General features: G+C 42.5%; 1 protein-coding gene across 1 annotated transcript in view; it reads right to left on the bottom strand.

Moving 5' to 3' along the window:
* MRPS31 (mitochondrial ribosomal protein S31) overlaps window positions 1-23,400 on the bottom strand; it is a 621,425-nt gene that overhangs the window by 293,173 nt on the left and 304,852 nt on the right. Inside the window, exon 5 of the mRNA XM_044072042.1 lies at window positions 10,986-11,062. Within this exon, the coding sequence (XP_043927977.1) occupies window positions 10,986-11,062 (77 nt within the window). The remainder of the gene's footprint in view (window positions 1-10,985; window positions 11,063-23,400) is intronic.

Below are 23,400 nucleotides of genomic sequence, written 5' to 3' on the forward strand. Positions count from 1 at the left end.
GTCAGATGTAATGGACTCAAGGGAGTCCACATGCTTCCTCTTACATGTCCTCTTACGCGGAGGCTCCACTGACAGGTCAGAAGAAGCCTCGAAAGAGGAAGATACTCCCAGTGGGGAAACCTGAGGCATTGGATCTCTGGGTCCGGGAACAAGAGAGTGGGAAGAGACATCAGCAGGCACTGTAGTGGGAGGAGCTGATGGAGCTGACCGTTGACTATGCCCTGGGGCTAGCACACTCCTCATCACCTCGAAGGCTCCCCTATCAGAAAGGCCTGAGGGCTCCCGCTCCGAAGAGGTAGGAACCCCAGGCCGCACCGACAGGGAAGGCTCCGAGGCTGATGTCGGGGCCGAGCTCACCAGCGCCGACTCTCCGAGAGGGAGAACGGGGTCGGACACTGGTCCGATGCTACTCGCCCCCTCGGAGCCGACGAGAGAGACCAGGCGCCCGGATCCGTCCAATGAAGGCATCAAGGAGGAGATCGGAGCGGAAGACGAAGGAGCCGAAGGGGGAGGTATCGGCTCAGACGCCACAACAGTCATGGCTCCGAGGAGCTCCGGCTCCGAACTCTGATGGAGAGTTGAAGGAGGAAAAATAGGTGGAGTCGTATTAGCTACCTTCTGATGAGACGTGCTACAGATCATTTGGGCCAATGCCTGAGACTTTAACAGCCTACTTACCACTCTCTCAAGGTCGTGGTCAGAAAGCCTGGATGACCGAGAAGATCGGCTCCGATGGCTCCGCTCCGAGAGCAGGGGGGATCTCGGGGCTGAATGGATGGACTCCAACGAAGGGGATCTTGACCTCTTCTTAGATATGGATGGAGCCAAAGGAGCCGAAGACATGGCTCCAGCCGGAGCCGACCGTGAATGCATGGACTCAGAGGTATCAGCACAGAGTGGGGCAGAGACCGGAATCTGTGACTCAGAGGGATCGGCTCCAGCCGGAGCCGATCTAGGCACAGACAGAGAGCCAGCAGCTGAAGGCTTAGTACTTGGAGCCGACGGTTTTGCTGGTTTCGAAGGCCTCCCCGATGCAGACTTAGTCGGGGAGCCCTCGGGCTTTAACAAGCCTCTCAATATTAGTTTGTTCCTGCGCTCCTGCAGGACTCTTGGACTGAATGCATGACACACAGAACAAGAGTCCTGCAGGTGCAGGGGTCCCAGGCAGTAAACACAAGTGTGACCGTCTGTCAGAGACATTTTCTGACAGCACGAGTCACACTTCTTAAAGCCTGAGACCTTAGTTTCCTTTGGTTCCTTCGACATAACAGTGTCGAGGGAGCACAAACGGAAAGAGAAACACACACACACACACACACACACACACACACACACACACACACACACACACACACACACACACACACACACACACAAAACACTCAAAAAACAATAAAAATATAATTGGGATACTGACACACCCAAACACTCCACAGGATCCCTAAGAATAATTAGGAAAGGGGCAGGCTTAAGGCCTAACCTAAGAGTGGAGGGGGGGATATAAGGGGAAAAAAAGGGAAGGTATTAACAAGAATAGGATTAAAAGTAGTCGTTAACTACTAAAAAACAACTGGGTGAAAAACTAACCAAAAAGGGTGACTGAAAACTATGTATTCAAAAGACTTACCAGGAGCCGGTAAAAATACGCACCTCGCAAGCGAAAGCGGCAAATGAGATCTGGGGTGTTATCACCTAGCATCATGGGATATAGGGTTGCCTCGAGCTGGTAAAATAAGCTCTCGAGCTTTAGTAAGTGGCCGAGTCAGAGCCGAGGATCGGCTCCGAACCCATCCAGCAAGAATGAAGGCAAGATTGACAACTTAACATTTCATATTATCCACACTTATTAACTTACTGTCCTGATTCTTCCAACCTTGTTATCCAGCTTTGAACTGTTTTACTTATTCAGACAGACCATTTAATATTGAATCGTGTTTCTAGTTTTATCCAGGACTAGTCCTTGTTTGTTATTTTGTCCCATGTACTTGCATATTAATTTTACCATTTTACTCTTATATTTTTCTACGTTTGTTGCTTGTTTTTCTTGTTTACTATGATTGCCAAGACTCGGCAATAAACCTGAACTTGAGTTCCAGTTCTATTGTAAACAAATGCAATGCAAGTGCTTTCTCCCACATCACATCACCTAAAGTCTTAAATCTTTTAACTCTACTACCATTCTCCCTCTAATTTCAAGTGCAACTCACAATCATATCTGTGTCTCAATTTAAATGTATTCGTACGAGAACCCAACTAAGTATGCAGTAAACAACAAGTTGTATATATTAGTTATTTATTGTCAATTGTTTACCGGAAAAGTCCACTGGGCCAAGATAACCCATTTTCAGTGGAGGCCCAAGGAGAAAAGCTCCACATTATAACAGTACAAAACAGAGAAACATTAAGGACAATATAAGGTAACTTCCAGATAAAATCAAGTAAAACAATGCATACATAATAACATACAATAAATGTAATGGTGACACAAAAGATATGTACATGTGAGTACAGGTGAGCATAACAACTAGCATAAGTTGCAGAATTAGAAGAGTAATTGGGTTAATAAACATAATTAAGTGGTATATACAAGGTATTTTATGAAAACTGGTTAGCGGAAGGATGGGAAGGGGGACAGTGAGAGGTATGTAGGAAAGATGGATAGAAGGGTAAAAGTTTAGAAAGAGCTGTTTTGATAGTGAGTATGGGTGAGTTTGGAGAGGGGAGGGATGTGGGATCGTGTGTGGGCAATCAAGTTATAAAAGGGTAAGAATAGGGGCATGTGCATTGCCAGAGGGAAGACAGATGTAACTGCAATTCTTTTTTGAAGGAAGTGAGTTTACTAGAGGTTCTAATAGCTGATGGTAAAGAGTTACAAAGCTTGGCGACAGACGAGGAATAAAGGATTTTGCCTGCAGGGAGTTTAGGTTTGTGTACTTGTACGGGTAGTTGGTTTTCAGATCTAAGTGGCCTGTTAGGGTGGTAGTGGGTAAGGATGGAGGAGAGGGCTGGCCAGTCTGAGGGTTTATAAACAATTTTGTGAGCTGTGATTAGCTGCAGGTAAGTGAGATGATGGGGAAGTTTGAGCCAGTTAACTGATTTTAGGGAAATACAATGAGGGGAAGAGTATTTTGCGTTGGTTGCAAATTTGGCAACCTTATTGTAACAAGTCTCAAGCTTGCCTTTTAAGGTGCAGTGGATATTGGCTAGGAGAGGAGCGCTACAGAGTAGTAAGAGAAAAGTTGAGGCAAGAGTTAGTTTGGTAGAGCAACTGAGATAGTATTTTTGTCGATAGAGAGAACTTAGCTTATAGTTTTTTTTATTATTAGGATATGGAGGTCAAATGACAGATGTTCATCGATGATAATTACGTTTATAAAACTTTAAAAAATTGACTTCCATACTATATAAAGTTCTGCTTTTTTTGAAAAATGTAGAACACTTTGTGATTTTTTTTTACATCCGATTTCTTGCTCTTTAATGTAAAAAGGACATGTAGTGATATATACTTAAGATTTTTCCCCCAAGGCTAGGCCTGAAACTGGTCTATCGTGATAACGAGTATTCCAGCCCTAAAATTAGTCTGTAGAGATCAGTTGTCTACCATGCTTAATATTCATAAATATACATATGCATGCATTTGTACATATATTAGACATCTGTCCCAAGCTAGCACCAACTACCTTGCTTAGAAAGTAACTTCCTAAGCTTTGCCATTTTTTCTGCTACTAAGGTGTATGGGAGACTATTTTTCTTCCTGGGGAGGAAGAAAAAGCAGATCCAAACTTCATAGTGAGATTTCCTTTCAAAGTAGAGGTCGACGTCCTCAGGAAAATGTCAAATCTTTATGGTGCCTCATCAAAAAGTACAGTTTTGTACCTACCATAAATGTAGATGTTCGAGTGCTAATACAGCTGCAGTCATAACAGATGGGTTATCCTGCCGTCAGGCGGGTCCTCGGTCGGCCAAATTCCAAAGTCTAGGTCCGGCGTCGGTTGTCGTCGCTTCCTCCCTGACGTCAGTGCGGCAGGGGTATAAAAAAGCCAGCCGACGCCATCTTCTTCAGTTTTTCTTGCCCCAGATGTCAGGTGCCCCCAGAAGGAAGGCAAAACATTAACTTATGTAATAATGCAATATAGAATAATCAAAAAACAGTAGTTTGCAAGCAAATACAATATAAAAGAATACCCCAATCAGGTTGTATGAGAAGGTGTTTGTCATAAGGCCTGTCCTAAGAGGGGATGGAGGGAGGGAAACCTGGACTGCAGCTGTATTAGCACTCGAACATCTACATTTATGGTAGGTACAAAACTGTACTATGTTCATCGTGCATACAGCTGCAGTCATAACAGATGGGTAGAATACCAAAGCTAAATAGGGGTGGCAGGCACTAAGTGGAACTAGGAGGAGTAAGGATGCCCTGCAAGACTGCTGTGGCAAAGCCCGCTCTAGATTTAGAGTAAAGTGGAAGGTGATAGTGTTTGGAGAAAGTGTGCACTGAAATCCAAGTCGCTGCTTCCAAAATGTCCTTGGTAGGAACCCCCTCTGAGGAAAGCTGCAGAAGTAGCTGTGGCCCTTGTGGAGTGGGATCTGATGCTTAAAGGCACAGTTTTTCCATGAAATGAGTAACAAAAGCGTATGCAGTGGGCTATCCATTTTGAGATTGTCTGTTTGGAGATAGCCTTTCCTTGAGCACCTGTAGCATAGGGCACAAAGAGTTGCTCAGATTTTCTGAATGGCTTTGTCCTGTCCAGATAATAACGAAGTTGTCTGTGAATGTCCAAGGAATGTAGAAGTCTTTCCCCTTTGTTTTGTGGGTTAGGGTAAAAGGTAGTGGATAGTCTGATTCAAGGCTACACTGGATACTACCTTTGGCATAAAGGAAGGAATGGTTCGTAAGGAAACTCTGTCCTGATGGAAAATGATGAAAGGTTGCACAGCCATGAGAGCCTGTAGTTCCAAAACCCTGCGTGCTGAGGTGATAGCCAGAACGAAGGCTGTTTTCCATGACAAATATTGTAGTTCTGTTGAAGCAGCTGGCTCAAATGGAGGAAGGGTCAGTTTTTCCAATATGAAGTTGAGGTCCCAAGCAGGGACTGGTGGTTTCCTTGGGGGTTTTATATTCTTAGCCCCTCTGAGGAACTGTCTTAAGAGAGGATGAGAGAATAAAGGAGGATCTGTGTTGTATTGTGCAGAAATGGCTGAAGCATGGATCTTGATGGAGGAGAAGGAAAGTCCACTGTTTAACATCTCAGCTAGGTACTGTAATATTTGAGGTAAATTTATTACCCAAGGATTCTGGCCCTTTTTCTGATTCCAGGCACAAAACCGTTTCCATTTGGCAGAGTACGCTTTTCTAGTAGAAGGACTTCTGGCCTCCAAGATGACATCCTGCACCTCCTTGGAGAGGAGGGTCTGTTGGGAAATCAAGGGATTCTCCATGCGGCTAGATTGAGGGTTTTTAGCTGGCTGTGAAGAGTTTTGAAGTTGTGCTGGGACAACAGAAGAGGCACTAAAGGCAGGATCCATGGTGGGGAATGCGTCAGGCTCTTCGGGAGTGGATACCAGTGTTGTCTTGGCCAGTCTGGAGCAATGAGAATCATTTTTGGCCTCTCTGCTCTGGCTTTTAATAGAACTTTGGGCAGCAGAGGGAGAGGTGGAAAGGCATAGACTGTCAATGTTGTCCAATTGAAAGAAAGTGCGTCTACTTTCCAGGCTTGTGGATGATAGGTCCTTGAGCAAAATTTTTTCAGTTGGTAATTTCTGTGGATAGCAAAGAGATCTATGTCTGGCTGTCCCCATGCCTGAGTTATCTTTGCGAAAACTTGAGGATGCAACTTCCATTCATGTGGATCTGTCATATTTCTGCTTAGGCTGTCTGCCAGTGTGTTTTCCTTCCCTGGCAGGAATTGTGCCTGAAGTTGGATTTGCAATTCCAGAGCTGTGTTCCAAAGGGACATGGCTAGTCTGCAGAGGGGGTATGAATGAGTTCCCCCCTGTTTGTTTATGTACCACATCACTGTGGTGTTGTCTGTCCTTATCAATAGCTGGCCTGGATGCAGTAGGTCTTTGAAGGCCATAATAGCATTTTGCACTGCTAGCATTTCCTTTTGATTGATGTGTAGGTGCTTCTCTTTTTGGGACCATTTTCCCTGAATGCACTGATCTGTCATGTGTGCCCCCCAGGTGTAGTACGAGGTGTCTGTTGTGATGATTTGATTTGCTTGAGGTATGCAGAAGGGGAGACCTATGTTTCTTTGGCATGCTTGAGCCCACCACAGAAATTCCTTTTGAAGACATGGAATGAGTGGTATAATTGTTTCCAAACTGTGGCTGTGTTGAGACCATAAGTTTTTTAGGTACCATTGAAGTTTCCTCATATGCAGCTTTGCACATGGGATCAGCAGGATGCAAGATGCCATGAATCCCAGAGCCTGCAGGACTTTCCTTGCAGTCAGCCTGGTGAAGGTTGCCATTTTGCTGAAGTATTGAGATAGTTTCCCTTGCTTGTCTGGCGTGAGGTAGGCCATCTGGGTGTTTGTATTCAAGCTGGCACCCAGGAAAATTATTGTTTGAGAGGGTATTAGTTTTGATTTTTTTTTGTTGACTGTGTATCCCAGAAAGTTCAACAGTTTTATTACAAACGCCAGGTGTTTCAGAAGTATGTACTTGCTGTCCGCTTGGATCAGGCAGTCGTCCAGATATGGGTATATTTGTATCCCTTGAAGTCTGCAGAAGGCAATTACTGATGCCAGGCATTTCGTAAACACTCTGGGCGCAGTAGATAAGCCAAAGGGCAATGCAGAGAATTGATAATGGGTTGAACCTGCAAGAAATCTGAGGTATCTTCTGCAATCTTGTCTGATAGGGACATGCAGGTATGCCTCCTTGAGGTCCAATGTTACCAGCCAAGACTCCTTGCCCAGCATGGGAAGAAGCTGCTGTAATGTGAACATCTTGAATTTTGGTACGTGTAAATATGTGTTTAGGATGGATAGGTCTAAAATAGGTCTCCAATCATTGTCCTTCCTTGGTACCAGGAATAGTCTGGAATAGAAACCTTGACCTTGTTCTTTTGCAGGTACCTCTTGAATAGCTTTCATGTCCATGAGAGCTGAAATTTGTTTTTTTGCCTCTGCCCTTTGATTTTGTGGCAGGTTTGGCATGCCTCTCATTTTTGGAAGGGTGTGAAAGTGGAATCTGTAGCCTCTGTCTATAATGTCCAGGATCCATTTGTCTTTTGTAACAATATGCCAATTTTTTGAGAATAATGCCAGTTTTCTGCCTAAAGGTGCTGCCATTAAAGCTTTGCTTGGCAGGCAAAGGGGAAAGTCATTGTGTCTGCTTTCTGAATGACTGTGATCTATCTTCTCCACCTCTTGGGGTTGGTGTTTGCCATTGTCTGGCTCTGAATGATCCTTGAGATTGCCGTCTACCCCTCGGGCGCCTGTATCTGCCTCTTTGAGGTCTGTCCGTGGCTGAAAAGGACCAATTTTTTGAAGGCCAGTTTCTGCCGAAACATGGAGGTTGTACCTGTAGGAAATCTTTCACTGTTTGCATTGATCTTGCCTTTTCCTCCATTTTCTTTAGTACCTCCTCAGCTTTAACACCAAACAATACATCTTTTTGAAGAGGTGCATCTAGTAATTTAGCTTTGACATGATCCGGTAAAGTTTGCTCTTTGAACCAAGCATGTCTACGTATGACAGACCCTGTAACAGCAGCTCTACATGAGGCCTCTAAAGCATCAAAACCACACTGCAAGGTATGTTTACCCACTTGCTCTGCACTATGCAACAAATCCTGCAACTCCTTTAAATCTGGTTGCTCACGTTGTGTCATTTTGCTTTTCAACTGAGATAACAAAAACTGTTGATACTTTAACATATGGAACTGACAGTTTAATGCCCTCATGGTTAAAGTGGCCGAGGTATACACCTTTTTCCCCCACCTTTCTAAAGCTCTGGAATCTCTCTCTGAAGGTAACGGGTTTTTAGCAGTAGAGGCCTTAATTCCCTTGGGACCTTGTGAAATAGTTTCTGGGTCAACAGCATGGCTTTTGTATAGGAAATGGTGTGAATCAGGAACCCGGTAATACCTGTCAGGTTTAACAGGAGCTGGAGGTGAAGAATCTGGGTTGAGGCTGGCTTCGGTGTACACATCATCTAATATATCTAAGACAGGAGGGATAGCCAGAGGCCTGTGCTGGGGGAGCAAGAGAAAATCCCTGAGCCTTTTCTTGGAATCTGAGTAATCTTGGCCTTCCCAGTGAAAGTGTTCCCTCAAGGTATGTAGGGTTTCCCCAAAAGAATAGTCCTCAGGGGGGGAGACAGAGGGAATAGATTCCTCTGCATCAGAGTCTTCAAAAGGAGAATATGTATATTCCTGGTTCTCAGAATGTTCTGAGGTAATAGAGGCTTGATCTGAGGAAGGGTAGTCTTCCTCCAATCTGGGCCTTTTGTCCGAGGGGGGTTGAGAACCCCTGATAAGAGTAATCAAATCCTCAGCCATTTTGAGCATCTGTTTTTAGGCATGGGCCTTGAGAGGGGGTCTGTGGTCCTTGTTTTTTAGTTTTCATGGCTGCTTTAGATTTTGTGAAAGCCTTAATGGAGAAGGAGGAAGGCCTGAAGACACCTTGAGAAATGGCAGGCCTGTCTAAACTCTGAGTTTCCTCGCCAAGAGTGGCGTTGGTATCTGTAGTCGGAATGGGGGCCGAGGAGCCTACGACCTCGGGCACAGAAGACACCGGTAATGAAGTGCCATCAGTACTCAGGGGCTGTGTAGGCGCCTCGCTGAGAACCGGTAGTCGGCCTTAGCGTGATGTCGGTAGAAGTCGCAGACCTCGTATGTCGGTCCTTATCTTTGCGTCTTTTACTCAAAACTGGAGTCGGAGTATCCAACGACATAATGTAATTAATTTTTTTACCAAAATAGTGGTGGGCGAACTCCGCCCGACGCTTAATAGTGCGTTTGTTGAATCTAGCACAAAAACGGCAGGCCGAGATGTCGTGGCCTGGGCCTAAGCAAGGAATACAGAAAGAATGGAAATCCTTATGTGGTATTTGCTTCCCACATGAAATGCAATTATTAACTTTGTCTGACATCGGTCTGAGGCAAGAAAAGTTTCCCCAACGGGGTACTTAGCTTTCAAGAAGACTTCGGCTGAAATATTTTCGTAAATCTCAGGAGCTGGCCGACCGGCACTTGCGAACTGCTTCTGCTTCGAGCACCGCGTGGCAAGAAAGACTGAAGAAGATGGCGTTGGCTGGCTCTTTTATACCCCCTGCCGCACTGACGTCAGGGAGGAAGCGACGACAACCAACGCCGGACCTAGACTTTGGAATTCGGCCGACCGAGGACCCGCCTGACAGCAGGATAACCCATCTGTTATGACTGCAGCTGTATGCACGATGAACATCCCCAAATTTCCAAGCACACCTTAGCAAAATTGAATTGCTGAAATTCTTACAATGGCCACAACTCTCAATACCATGATCTTCTCATAGAAAAAAAACTGATGCTGCAAATAGTAGTTCTTAGGGGAGATCAAGCAAGACATTTATTGTGAACTTTTCCAAGGCCATCACTAGACACAACAAATATTCAGAAAAATCAATCTAGCTTACAATGAAACATCCAACATGCTCAAATCGGATAACAACAACCCATATTCTTAACCAGATAACATCGAAAAAAGCAAAGAAGGGTACTAGTAGTTTTCTCACATCAACCAAAAAAACAGTGATGGGAGAATTGATACAGATGATCATTAATTTAAAAGCCAAAAATGAAATGGAGATGGCACGAATTTATGTTCTGCATTACTGCTGACTTCCTACAGATGGCCATGGCATGTGATGCAACCTTCTACGTTCTACAGATATGGTTGGAAGACTGATATTCATGTGCAGCTAATTTCACTCATGCTATGAGAACTCTGCAATAATTACCCTTATACCAAGTATTTGCAGGTATGTAAAATAGGATCAGTATTGCTACAAAGCATTAAAAGGGGGATATCCACTGAAAAGCATAAGTGAAGAGAAAAGACAGAGGAAGGGAACATGGATGCCTACTGGGAAGGCGGACAACTTAAAACTGAGTGAAAGAAATATTTAAATTTCACAGACTAGAACTTTGAAATACAGTGAAAGAGGCAGTGGTAAACTGTACATTAACAGACAAGGTAAACTGTACATTAACAGACAAGGTCAAGAATGCTTAGGACTTATGGAAAAAGCTTGGGCTAAGCGCACGATACTGAATGTGACACCCAGGCATATTCAAAAGTATTTGTGTATTCTTTTTTCAGCATACTGGTATATACGGATTTCTGGGCTCTGCTCTGTTTTATACCTGGTTGTGCTGCTGGATTTTCTATGGGTCAGCATATATAGTTTTGGGGAGATGTCCTAACATTTCTAACTTTGGTGTTGTATGCCAATACAGGCCCAAAAAAGTCAAAAATTAACATCTACCCTGTATGACTAAGTCTGCGAACAGATAAACACATTCAGAATAGAAAGCATAAAATGGTATTTTCAATACTTTCCAACAATAGATGAAAGCACAAAACTGCAAAACTCTTAATGGTGAGCAATCAAAAAGGACTTTAATCTTCTACACACATTAATATTTACAGTAAGAACTTTAATCTATTTCCCTAGATATGCCAAAACTTTAATGGTCATATTCTGGACCCATTCATTATCTATTTTTTGCCCTCTTGGTTGGTACACATTGACAACATAAACAGTTAACAATGTCACACTTTGGCTTCATTGTGCCAAAATGTTCTACATGTGAAAGCCCATACACACTAAAGCAAAATGATCTTAAAGTACTGACATGTACAGTTTTTTCATCTAAACTTACAGCTTATTATGATATGCTATTTTAACAGAGCATAATGTACTTTGTTAAATCTATTATATTACATTTTATAACACTATTACTATATAAGTATTAAAAAACAGTCCTGTGCTCACCTGTTTGTGGTGGTTTTGCTGTGCCTGTATCTGTTAGGGGAAATATATTTAGCCGTTTTCCACCATACAAGCCCTTCCTAGTTAAGAATAAAATGGAGTGGAGTAAAAAATAATACACAAATCATCTGCAATACATATTAAAAGACAACTGCACCATTCAGATTTGTTTTTCCAACAGATGTCAGGAAACAATTAACTTATACAGCATCCCACTGAACAGCAAACATAACATTTCAAATGTGCAGTGGAAAACTAAAATTTTAGCATGCATCTTAAAACTTCTTTTAATAAATGTTCACCTTCTTCAGAAAACTGTTATCATTGTTAACACCACAACAGCTGCTAATACCACAGCTAGAATTCATGCAGCCACTACAAGAAAAATCTCCAGGGTGTAAAGAGCTCCTCTTCTCCTGGTTTCTACTCCCGTAAGAGAACAGGGATGAATGAACTGTTTAAGTATAGTTAAGAGACCACTTTTACAAGAATGTGTGGAATAGTATTAACAGATGCACAATCTTCAAACAAGATCAGACAAGTTCCCCAACAAGTAAGAGTCTGAAGCTCAGAGATCCTGTGAGCAGAGATGATGGCCAACAAGAAAATCATATTCTAAAAGATATGTTTCATAGATGCTAAGTCCACATACTTGAATGGTGGACGTGTCAATCCTGCAATTCAAGTCTCAAGAAAAAGACACAGATGCCAAACTCCTTTAAGAAGCTACTTAACTATCCAGTTTTGAGGCACAGCTCCATCCACTACCAGCTCCCAGTGAGCAGAAATGCCAAAGATATGCACACTGACCATGGAATAACCAACACCCAAATCACTGAACTGTTTGAGGTAGGTCTACATTCTAACTAAATGGGACAGCATAGCACACTGTTCTACCTATACAGAGAAACTCTTCCACTTAAAAAATATCTGATGATCAGGAGGTTTTCTAATTTAACAACCTTCAAAATCTTCAGCAGATATGACAGGATCAAAGGATCAAAGTCAGAATCCATGCCATGAGGTGGAGCCACCTCTTAACCAAATTTAAGATATTCCCATGGCCTGTACCAGGAAGAATTTCTACACTGCTAGGGACCTGAGGGATGAAACCACAAACGTCTTACCCACCAATGGGCATTGAGGATGATGTATGATCCTTCTCTGAACTTTGGAAATAGCAAATAAAATTGTACTAAATGGTGGGAATGTATCCTGTAGAAATCCCCCCTACCACAACAGGGAGAATAGGTCCATCATCAACTCGGTCATATCCTGCTGCCTAAGCATAAGACGGGCAAGACCACAGTCTGCCATGTGCAAACAGGTCAATCTCAGCAGTGCCCCACTGCTGGAAAACTCTAAAAAGAAAAGATTCTAGAATTCCAGCTCCAGGAGAGCTTGGCAGGAACAATTCATGAATCTGCCAGCACAATCACCTCTCATGAAATGTTAAAGGCTATAAAGGTGATATCTTGCCTACAGCCCACTGCCAGACCTACGCTGACAATCCAAACAGCTATGAGCATATGCTGCTCAGCTTGGTCAGGCAGACCGCAACTGTCTAGTTATCAGACCAAATAAAAAGGCACTTTTAGTTCCAGATCTCTCATCTAGAGCAAATCCTTCATGGTAAGAAGCACTGCCTGTAGATACAAGCTGGTTTACTGGAAGCTCTTCTTGGGGATGGTACACTTGCCATGCGTGGAGGTGAGCTCCCCACTTCTCTAGTGAAGCAATCATCATCAAGACCTACGAAAAGTCTGGCAGCAGGAAGGAAAGGTGCATACAGAGATTGAGAGAGGATATGGTCCATTTTATTGAGAGACAACTCAATGAAGCTGCTCCCATTCCCAGAAGCAATGTGATTCTGCAATTAGTATATTTAAGTTTTGGAGGTGTGAGGGTGAAGCCCCACACATGGAGATAGGAGTAACAGACATCCTCCAAAACTCTGGGATGCACCACTTCATAGGAAGCAAGCTTGATAAGCTGTCCTGTCAATGAACTGGCCCTCAACAATATGGACCAAATCTGAATGTCTACTACCCTAAGCACTGTAACAAGGGTAAGACACCAGAAGATTTTCTATACGCTTTTAGAAGCATAGAAGCAACTGAAACCTCACAGTCCACAGTAACATCTACATTTGCACATAGGCAAAAGATGAGTGATAGGCCAGTGAGTTATCATATGACAGAGCAATGGATGACACAGGATGAAATTGAAGAGACTATGCCACAGGAAGATACAATAGAACTTTCTATAAAATGCCCGCAGGAAATGGAAAACAAAAAATGTGCCCTCAGTTTAGAAGAAAACGTGTTAAGAGAAGAGTTGCTTGATTTAACAGAGATACATCGACATATTAAGATCAATGAAAGAAATAGACTGCAGAAGGTCAATAAAACACAAAATGTCAGAAGTTTGATAAAACAAATGAACACAATAATTAGGACTGTCCACACATAGAGATCCATGCGATATAACAGAAGTAAACAGGATCTATTACTATGTAGCTAAATTAATAACTGATAAAGTTCTACCACAAGAACACAGGGTAGTAAGGGAGAGAAAAAGGGAGAAATCGAATACAATCCTGGAAATATCGAATAGAGAAAACTATAAAGCAGTTAAGACAAGTGTTACTGTTAGAAGACTATGGATGAAGGAACAGATTAACAAAAATACAAAGAAAGATGGATGGGATAAAAGCATTGTGCAGTATGAGAGCAGACCAGGACCTATCACACACTATCACAAATATCAAACTAAACATTTCAGCACAAGCAGAAAGACTTAGAAGATAAATATAAAGGAAAAGTACAAAATAAGCAATTTACTGATGACCCAAAAAGGTTTTATAGAAAATTGGGAAACAAGGTAAAACTAATTGAAAGACTGCAAAAAAAAAAAAGAAATAGATACATTTTGGAGAAATATCTATGAAGATCCTGTGGAACATAACAAAGATGCTAAATGGATAGAAGAAGTTAAAGAACGAACAAGAAGTTTAAAGGTACAAGATATGACATGGTATGAAGTAACAGCCAAAGAGATTGAAATAAAAAAGAAAAGCTTCTAACTGGAAAACCGCAGGCTCAGATGCAGTACCTAACTTTTGGCTAAAGTACTAACATCTTTGCATGAAGATTTAGCCATGAGTAAGAAAGTAGAGTTGTGTACACTTACCATATATGCAGATGTTAGAGTGTATTCACTGTTGGCAGTCATTACATTTGGGTAATCTGCTGGCAAGTTGCACTCAGTCGGCCTGATTAACAAAGTCTTGGGTCCTGCGTCGGTTGCTGTCCCTTCTTCCAATGACATCAGGTCGTCAGGGGTATAAAACATGCAGCTGACACCATTACATCAGTTTTTCTTGCCCCAGATGTCAGGTGCCCCCCAAATGGGGAGCAAAATATATATATATATATATATATATATATATATATATATATATATATATATATATATATAAATTAGAAACACAAAAATATACCTCCAAACAAAAGCAAATACGGGGCTGGAGGGTGGGTAACCAGGACTGCAACAGTGAATACACTCGAACATCTACATTTATGGTAAGTGTGCACAACTGTACTATGTTCGTGTTTTACTGTGCAGTCATTACATTTGGGTAGATTTCCAAAGCTAAGGTTGGGAGGATGGATTTATATAGCATTAGGAACAGCTATAAGGCCCTGCAAAACAGCAGTGGCAAAGTCAGCTCTGGATTTAGAGAATATTGGTAAGTGATAATGCTTGATGAAAGTATGAACTGAACTCCAGGTAGCAGCTTCTAGAATATCCCTGGTAGGAACACCTCTGAGAAAGTCTGCTGAAGTAGATACAGCCCTGGTGGAATGAGATCTGATCCCCCGGGAGATAGGTTTTCCATGGTGCTTATACGAGAAATTAATACAATGGCTTATCCATTTAGAAATAGTCTGCTTTGAAATAGCCTTCCCCTCTGCCCCTGCAGCAAATGCTATCAGCAGTTGTTCAGATTTTCTTTGAGATTTAGTCCTGTCCAAGTAGAATCTAAGTTGTCTGTGTACATCCAATGAATGCAGAATCCGCTCTCCCTTGTTCTGTGGATTGGGAAAGAAAGTTGGCAAATAAATAGACTGATTAAGAGCCACAGTGGATACCACCTTGGGCATGAATGATGGATTGGTCCTGAGTGACACCCTGTCCACATGAAAGATGATGAAAGGTTCCACTGCCATAAGGGCCTGCAATTCAGATATCCTTCTAGCTGAAGTGATTGCTAAAAGGAAGGATGTTTTCCTGGAAAGAAATTTTAAGTCTGCAGTTGCAGCTGGCTCGAAAGGAGGTAGAGTGAGTTTCTCCAATACAAAGTTAAGGTCCCAGGCAGGGGTTGGAGCTCTCCTGGGTAGTCTCAAGTTTTTGGCCCCTCTGAGATGCTGCTTTAGAAAAGGATGAGAGAAGGGAGGGAGGTCTGTGTTATAATGAGCTGAAATGGCTGAGGCATGGATTTGTATGGAAGAAAAAGACAGGCCCTTGTGAAGCATCTCAGTTAAGTATTGCAAAATCTGAGGTAAATTGGGCACTGCCTGTGCTCATCCCTTGAGATTGATTCCAGGCACAGAATCTTCTCCATTTGTCGGCCTAAGATTTTCGAGTACTAGGTCTTCTCGCCTCCAAAATGACATCCATCACAGGTTTGCTGAGGGATGCTAAGGGGGAATTTAAATGATTAGCCAAGGTGCAAGATTCAATGTTTGGAAAAGAGGGTGCAGAATTTTGTCCTCCTGCTGGGACAATAAGGAAGGTGTCTGAGGCAGGTGCCATGGAGAAATGTATGACACACTGTGCAGGAGTGGGTACCAGTGTTGGCGAGGCCAGTCCGGAGCAATCAAAATCATTATTGGTTTGTCCTGTTTGACTTTTAGTAGAACTTTTGAGAGCAAAGGCAGAGGGGGAATGGCATGGACTGATAAGTTTTTCCAGCTGAAGGACAGGGCATCCACTTTCCAGGCTTTTTTGTGATGAGTTCTTGTGCAAAATTTGTCCAACTGGTAGTTCTGGGGTGAGGCAAAAAAATCTATGTCTGGGCTCCCCCATTTGCGTATCAACATGCTGAAAATCTGTGGTTCCAGTTTCCACTCGTGAGGGTCTATGAGATTTCTGCTTAGTTCGTCTGCCAGAACATTCTGCTTTCCTGGCAGGAATTGAGCTTGTAGTTGTACTTGGTAGCTCAAGGCCATGTTCCACAATGCCATGGCTAGTCTGCAGACGAGGTAGGAATGTGTACCTCCCCTGCTTGTTTATGTACCACATAACAGTGGTGTTGTCCATCTTTATCAGTAACTGTCCTGGATGAAGGTAGTCCTTGAAGGCTGTCAGTGCATTCTGTACAGCTAGTATTTCTTTTTGATTAATATGAAGGTGCATTTGCTTTGGGCTCCATTTGCCCTGAATGCACTTCCCTGCCAGATGAACTCCCCATGCATAGTCTGATGCATCTGTAGTTAGGGTTTAGGTAGCAGGGGGTGGTGTGAATGGCAGTCCCTTGTTTTAGTGGCAGGCCTCTGTCCACCATAGGAACTCTAGGCGCAGGCAAGGTATGATAGGAATCATTGTTTTCAGGCTGTGACAATGTTGACTCCATAAACTTTTTAAGTACCACTGAAGTTTCCTCATATGCAGTCTTGCATATGGAATTAGAAGAATGCAGGAGGCCATGAACCCCAAGGCTTGCAGTATTTGCCTTGCAGATAGCATGGTTTTTGTGGCCACCTGTTTGAAGTAAGTCACCAAATGAATTTGCTTTTCTGGCATAAGGTAAGCCATCTGGGCAGTCGTATTCAAGCTTGCACCCAGGAATGTAATCTTTTGAGAGGGTACCAGTTGAGTTTTCTTTTCGTTTATGGTGTACCCTAAACGGGTTAGAACTCTTTTTACAAATGCCAGATGTTTTAGAAGAATGGCCTGGTTTTCTGCCTGAATTCGACAATTATCCAGGTAAGGATATATTTGAATATTTCTTTGCCTGCAAAATGCAATTACTGGAGCCAGGCACTTTGTGAATACCCTGGGCGCAGTAGACAAGCCAAAGGGCAGTGCAGAGAACTGATAATGCATGCAGCCTGCTTTGAAGCGTAGGAATCTTCTGCAAGATTCCCTGATTGGGATATGCAGGTAAGCCTCTTAAGTTGAGAGTTGCCAACCACGCATCCTTGCCTAGCATAGGAAGTAACTGGTGAAGAGTCAGCAATTTGAATTTTGGAATGTCCAGGAAGGTGTTTAGAGTAGACAGGTCCAGAATTGGACACCATGATTTGTCTTTTCTGGGTACCAGGAAAACTCTGGAATAAAAACCTTGTCCCTTTTCCTCTTCTGGTACTAGCTGAATAGCCCCCATGTTTAGGAGGGGAAAGTACTTGTTTCTGAGCCTCTGCCCACTGATTTGGGGGCAGGTTTGGCCATCCGTTTGGAGTTGGCAGCGTGTGGAAATTAAATCTGTATCTCTGGGACACTATATTTAAAACCCATTTGTCCTGGGTTATAAGTTGCCAGCTTTTTGAATGAAGAGCCAGTTTTCCCCCCAAAGGGGTGGCTAAGAGATAAGTGCTTGGTAATTTCAAAGGGAAGTCATTAAGACTGTTTGCCATAGGGTGGTGCCTTGTTGCTTCCAGATTTGGAAGTGGAAGCACCTCATTGCTTAGTTTTGAAAGTCCCTTGGGACTGAAACCTGGTGCTTTTGGAATGTCTGAGTTTGACCGTAGTGGCTCTGGAAGGAGCTGGAAAGGACCAGTTCTTAGTAGACCAATGCCTACTAAATCTAGGGGGTTGAATTTCTAAGAAATCTTTCACAGTTTGCATAGATTTAGCTTCATCTTCCATCTTTTTTAGAACTTCTTCACCCTTACTGCCAAATAGGCAGTCCTGATGTAAATGAGCATCCAAAAGTTTTGCTTTAACATGATCAAGCAGAGATTGCTCCTTAAGCCAAGCATGGCTTCTAAGTACAAACCCAGTAACAGCAGCCCTACAAGAGGCCTCTAAAGAATCAAAACCACATTGCAAAGTATGTTTGCCAATTTATTCAGCTGAATGCAATTGTTTGTGTCTTTCGGCTTTTCCCGGTTAGGGTCGCCACAGCGGAACTCTGGTCCGCTAATGATTGGCAGTTGATATTTACGTACCGGCTTGCCAGGCCTGACACACAACCTTCAACGAAGGTACGCCCATTCACGCATGTCTCCACACAGAAGATGCTCTAGCTGAGAATCGAACCAGACAGCGTCTTACTGTGAGGCGACAACGCTACCGCAGCACCACCACCGCGTTCAGTTGAATGCAATAAATCCTGCAAATCTTTATTCTCCACACAGTCAGAAATCAACATAATTTTCTGTTCAAGCAGTCACATGATATGCTATTGATATTTTAGCATATGAAATTGACAGTTTAAAGCCCTGATTGCTAAGGTTGCAGAAGTATAAACCTTCTTTACCCCATCTATCCAGCGCCCTGTTGTCTCTATCAGAAGGGGTAGGATTTTTTGCAGTAGAAGCCTTAATGCCCTTGGGCCCCTGAGAAATGGTTTAAGGGTCCGCAACAGGATTTTTAAAAAGAAATTTGTGGGACTCGGGAACCCTGTAGTACTGGTCTGTTTTGCTAGGGGCTGGAGGTAAGGAATCAGAGGCCATACTGGATTCCGAAAACACATCAACAATATCTAGTACAGGAGGTATAGCCAAAGGCCTATGCTGAGTTAAAAGAAGAAAATCCCTAAGCCTCTTTTTGGATTCAGAGAAATCCTGACTTTCCCAGTGGAAATGCTCCCTTAAGCTATGTAAAGTTTCCCCAAAAGAGAAATCCTCAGGCAGAGAGGCAGAGGGAATGGAATCCTCTGCATCTCAGTCCTCATAAGTAAGTATGGACAAATCCAGATCAGTAGAAAAGTCAGAAGAAACAGAGTCCTGCTCAGAAGATTCATAGTCACATTCAATCCTAGGCCTCTTGGGGGGGCGGGTTGACTACCCCTGATTAGAGTATTTAAATCTTCAGCCATTTTGATCATTTGTTTTTTAGGTATAGGGGCCTAAACATGTGGCCTGGGCGTCTGTTTTTAGACACAGATCGAGATTTAGGCCTTAGCACTGAAGTTGGAGTTGGTTTAATAGAAGTCTGTAGGCCTGAATACACAATCAGAAGCTGGTGCCTGCTCAGCGGCTCCGGACCCATCCAAGGTAGAGACATCCGCGGGTTCCATATGTGAAGTATCTCGCGGCATACCGGACTCTGAATGGGTCTCAGTAGAGGCCTGCGAATTAGAAGTAGCGGGTATCAGGGGCTGCAAAAGTGCCTCACTGAGTACCAGCAAACTGGCGGCTGGCATAGGAGAAGCGTCGTCGGCAGTTTTGGACCTCAACAGCCTGTCTCTGTTTTTTTCTTTGCATTTTTTTCGGTATTCTGGTAGTCAGATGGCTAACCAACGTTATTTATGGATAATTAAACCGAGAACTGAAATTTTTTGAAGCAAAAATGTACCGACGACGGATAGTGCGCTGATTAAATAAAGCACAAAACCGACAGCAAGGTACGTCATGGTCAGGCCTAGGCAAGGAATACAGTACAAATGAAAATCCTTATGAGGCATTTGCTTCCCACAAGTAATACAATTATTAACTTTTACTGACATCGGAAAGGAGCAAGAAAAAGTTTCCCCAATGGGATACTTAGCTTTTAGTTGAAGACATTGGTTCTGAAACTTGAAAATGAAAATTTCAGGAGTCGGCTGACCGGCACTTGCACTTTCTTCTGTTGTAGAGTTTCTTTATAGCAGGGGACCACCAGATTGGCTTCCTTTTTTTGGAGGATAGCATCTTGGTTCTGTTAGGGATAGCCCGATCCATGCACTCGTGTAAGTGCTTATAAAGTGCAATTGTATAAGATTCAGCAGTCGTATCTCTATTGTCCATCAGCATGGGTGTTGTGAAGTTTGTCACTTCTGTCTTAAGAAGCGTTTAGTTGGCTTTGGAGAAATGTTTTACGGTGGTTTCCCTAATGGGGGGTGGGGCTGGGATGTGGATGTCTAGGGTGATTTCCTTGTGGTCGGATCTGACCAACGAGGAGTTGACCTCTGGTGTGGAACACCGGTTGTCCATGTTGGTAATGACCAGGTCTATGATACTGCTGCCCCTGGTGGGGGTGTGGATAAGTTGATACAAGGCACTGGAATTTATGAATTCCAGAAAACACTGAGCACAACAGTTGGTACATGAGTAGTTTTCCCAGTTAATGGTGGGGTAGTTGAAATTACCCATTATTAGGGTGTTAGGTTGCACCCTAATATTTTCCAGTGTATCAAGAAATGAGGAGTGGGAATCCTGGGGCATGGTGGGGGATCTGTAGCAAGCTACAATTTGCATTGCGGTCTTGCCCAGAGTTAGTTGCACTTGGATAATCTCAGATGCATTATGCTGAGCAACTAGCTTAGAGGTGTGGATATCCTTAATGAATATGGACACGCCTCCACCTTTAGTGCTTCGGTCCAAGTTAGGTGGCCGAAAGGTGTGGTATGAATTATAGCCTGGTAATGCAGGGGTGCTCTCTGGAGCCTTGAACCAGGTCTCTCTCACTGCACAGATCTCGATGTTCTCCATTTTAAGGAGTGCCTTGAGTGAGTGCATTTTGAAGTTTAGACTTCTAGCAGTGAGTGGCATTACCCTCAGATTTTGCTTGCTTGCACCTGTTAAGGTGGTGAATTTGTCATTTGAATCTTGCCTAAAAAAGGCACTACAGGGGTGGCAAAAGCCTTATCCAGTATCCGGAATCCCAAGGGCGACAGGAGCAGGCCATCTCTGGCAAAGCATCCTGGTTTGTCGATCATGTCATCCCAGACGGACAGATACTGGATGCCCTTAGAATGACACCAGAAGCTTAGCCAATTGTTGAAGTCAGTCATTTTGTCCTTATACTGTGGTATCATTCTGGGTGATGGCAAGATACTACTTAGGGCTAGAGTCATACCTGCATGGGATACAAGATCAGAAAGCTCCTCCATGTCTCTTTTCATGTAGTCCAGGAAGGTACTTTAAGGGTTTTGGGTGGGAGTTTGAGTGTGTGTTAGACTGTTTTTAAGTTGTATGTGTGGGTTAAAGTAGGTAGGTTAATGCAGGAGTGTGTAATTGTTGGATGTGTTGGTGGTGTGTGTGTGTGTGTGCGCGCGCGAGGGACTGTGGAATGTCTGAGGGTGAGTGGTCTGTCTGTTACTGTTTGTGCGATCTCAAAGTTAGTCTGAATAAGTAGGGGGGCGTTGGGGGCACAGGGGGGTTGCCCCCCTGCTTTTGTGTAGTGTAGGTATTTGCATGTTAAGTGTTTTGTTTTTTTGTGTGCATTTGTTTTGTGGTGTGGGTGTTGTGGTTTGTGTGTGGTGTGGTGTATGCTGTGTGTTCGGGTTTATGGTTTCGGGTTTGTGAAGTTTCGGTTTTGTACAGTTTTAGGTTTATGGTCTCAATGCTGAAATTCGAGATTTCAGCATTTTAAGATTATGAAGTGAAACCATGTATGTATATATATATATATATATATATATATATATATATATATATATATATATATATATATACATACACACACATACATACATACACACACACTGAGCTAATCGGAGGAAGTTGGAGGAAGGCCTCTGAGCTAAAGAATCTGAGATATATAACATTAAGTATCCTGTTTTTTGCTTATTTCTGACTTATTTATAGCACTTTTATTTTACTCACTGTGTGTGAGGTATTAAGTAGAATTTTCTACAATTGTTAAGCATCTGGTTGGGTTTGTTTTTTCTGATTTTTGTTTCCTACCCTCCCACCTTCTTGGTATCTTGTTTTTATACTTGGTGGCTTTGCAGTTGCCCACCCCTATTGTAAATTTGATCTGGGACACTCCTCCCAGTCTAGTGTCATTACCTCATTCTACCTATTCCAGGGAGAACATTTGAGAAGGCCAACCCAGTTAGCTTCTGCTCCTCCTTTCCCCTTTCCACTTTACAAAAAAAAAAGTTCTGAGCTTGTTTCCTGCCTTTCCTGTGGGTTGTCTAGTCTGGATACAGATTTGTTGTGTCCAGTACTGTTTGTGGGCTTCTGAGCCCCCAAGCCTTTCTGTGTTGGGGGGAAGCCTTCTAGCTTAATTTTGTTTCTTAGAACTATTCAGTTTTCCAGTTTCAGCACTCAAATCTGTTTCTTTGAGCTCAGCACTTGTTCAGAACTCATTGTAAGCACTAAATAAGCTATAATTTACTACAGCACTCAACTTTCCTCACTTGTCTAGAAAAAAAACTGTTTTTATTACTTAATAAGCACCTATCTGGGCATGTCTAAGGGTCAGCTCCCGGTGTTTTCTCCTGTCTACCTGATGAATCTGGGCATCTTGGGGCAATGCAGCAATTGCCTCATGTACACAGACAACCCTCTCCTCCTATCACCCAACACTACAACCTGTGAGAGATGCACTTATATAATCAAACTGGAAGCAAAGCTCTCACCCAAGACTGGACTAGACAGTCAAGAGGAGTAGGCAAACACTTGCAGCACACCACACTCATCACATTACCCAAGCAACATGGACCTCCAAAGCAGAAACGCAAGCAACCCCCACCCCCCAACACAACCCAAATGACACATAGCCACAAACTCAGTGTGCCACTCAACCACAGCCCATAATGCATAACAACGTACCTAACACTCTAGTCATAGGTGACTCTATAGTCAGGTACACTGATGTTCCACTCACCAGGCTAAACAAGGAGAAAGTCACTGTCAACTGCCTGTCAGGTGCCAGGACCCGCCACATAATGCATGCACTCAGGTCACTCCACAGCAAGTACAAATATGACTCTGTCATCGTCCATTTTGGTGTGAATGACCCGAGACGTACCCTTAAAAAAGTCACTTACCCATACACCACATCAAACTGCATCCAACATAAACACCGCACGTAACGTAATGCCATAACCGCAAATTCGATTATACACTTTACACATTTTGAAATTCGGCTTTATAGTTTCGAAATGCTGAAATTCGAGATTTCAGCATTTTGAGATTATAAAGTGAAACCATAGATTTTATATAGATATATATATATATATATATATATATATATATATATATATATATATATATATATAGATATAGATATAGATATAGATATAGATATAGATATATATATATATATATATATATATATATATATATATATATATATATATAGATATAGATATAGAGATATATATATATATATATAGATATATATAGATATAGATAAATATAGGTATACACACACACATTTTATATATATATATATATATATATATATATATATATATATATATATATATATATATATATATATATATATATATATATATATATATATATATATATAT

The sequence above is a fragment of the Protopterus annectens genome, chromosome 5.part0 (assembly GCF_019279795.1).
Source record: "Protopterus annectens isolate FY-2018-M chromosome 5.part0, PAN1.0, whole genome shotgun sequence".
Classification (NCBI taxonomy): Eukaryota; Metazoa; Chordata; order Ceratodontiformes; family Protopteridae; genus Protopterus; species Protopterus annectens.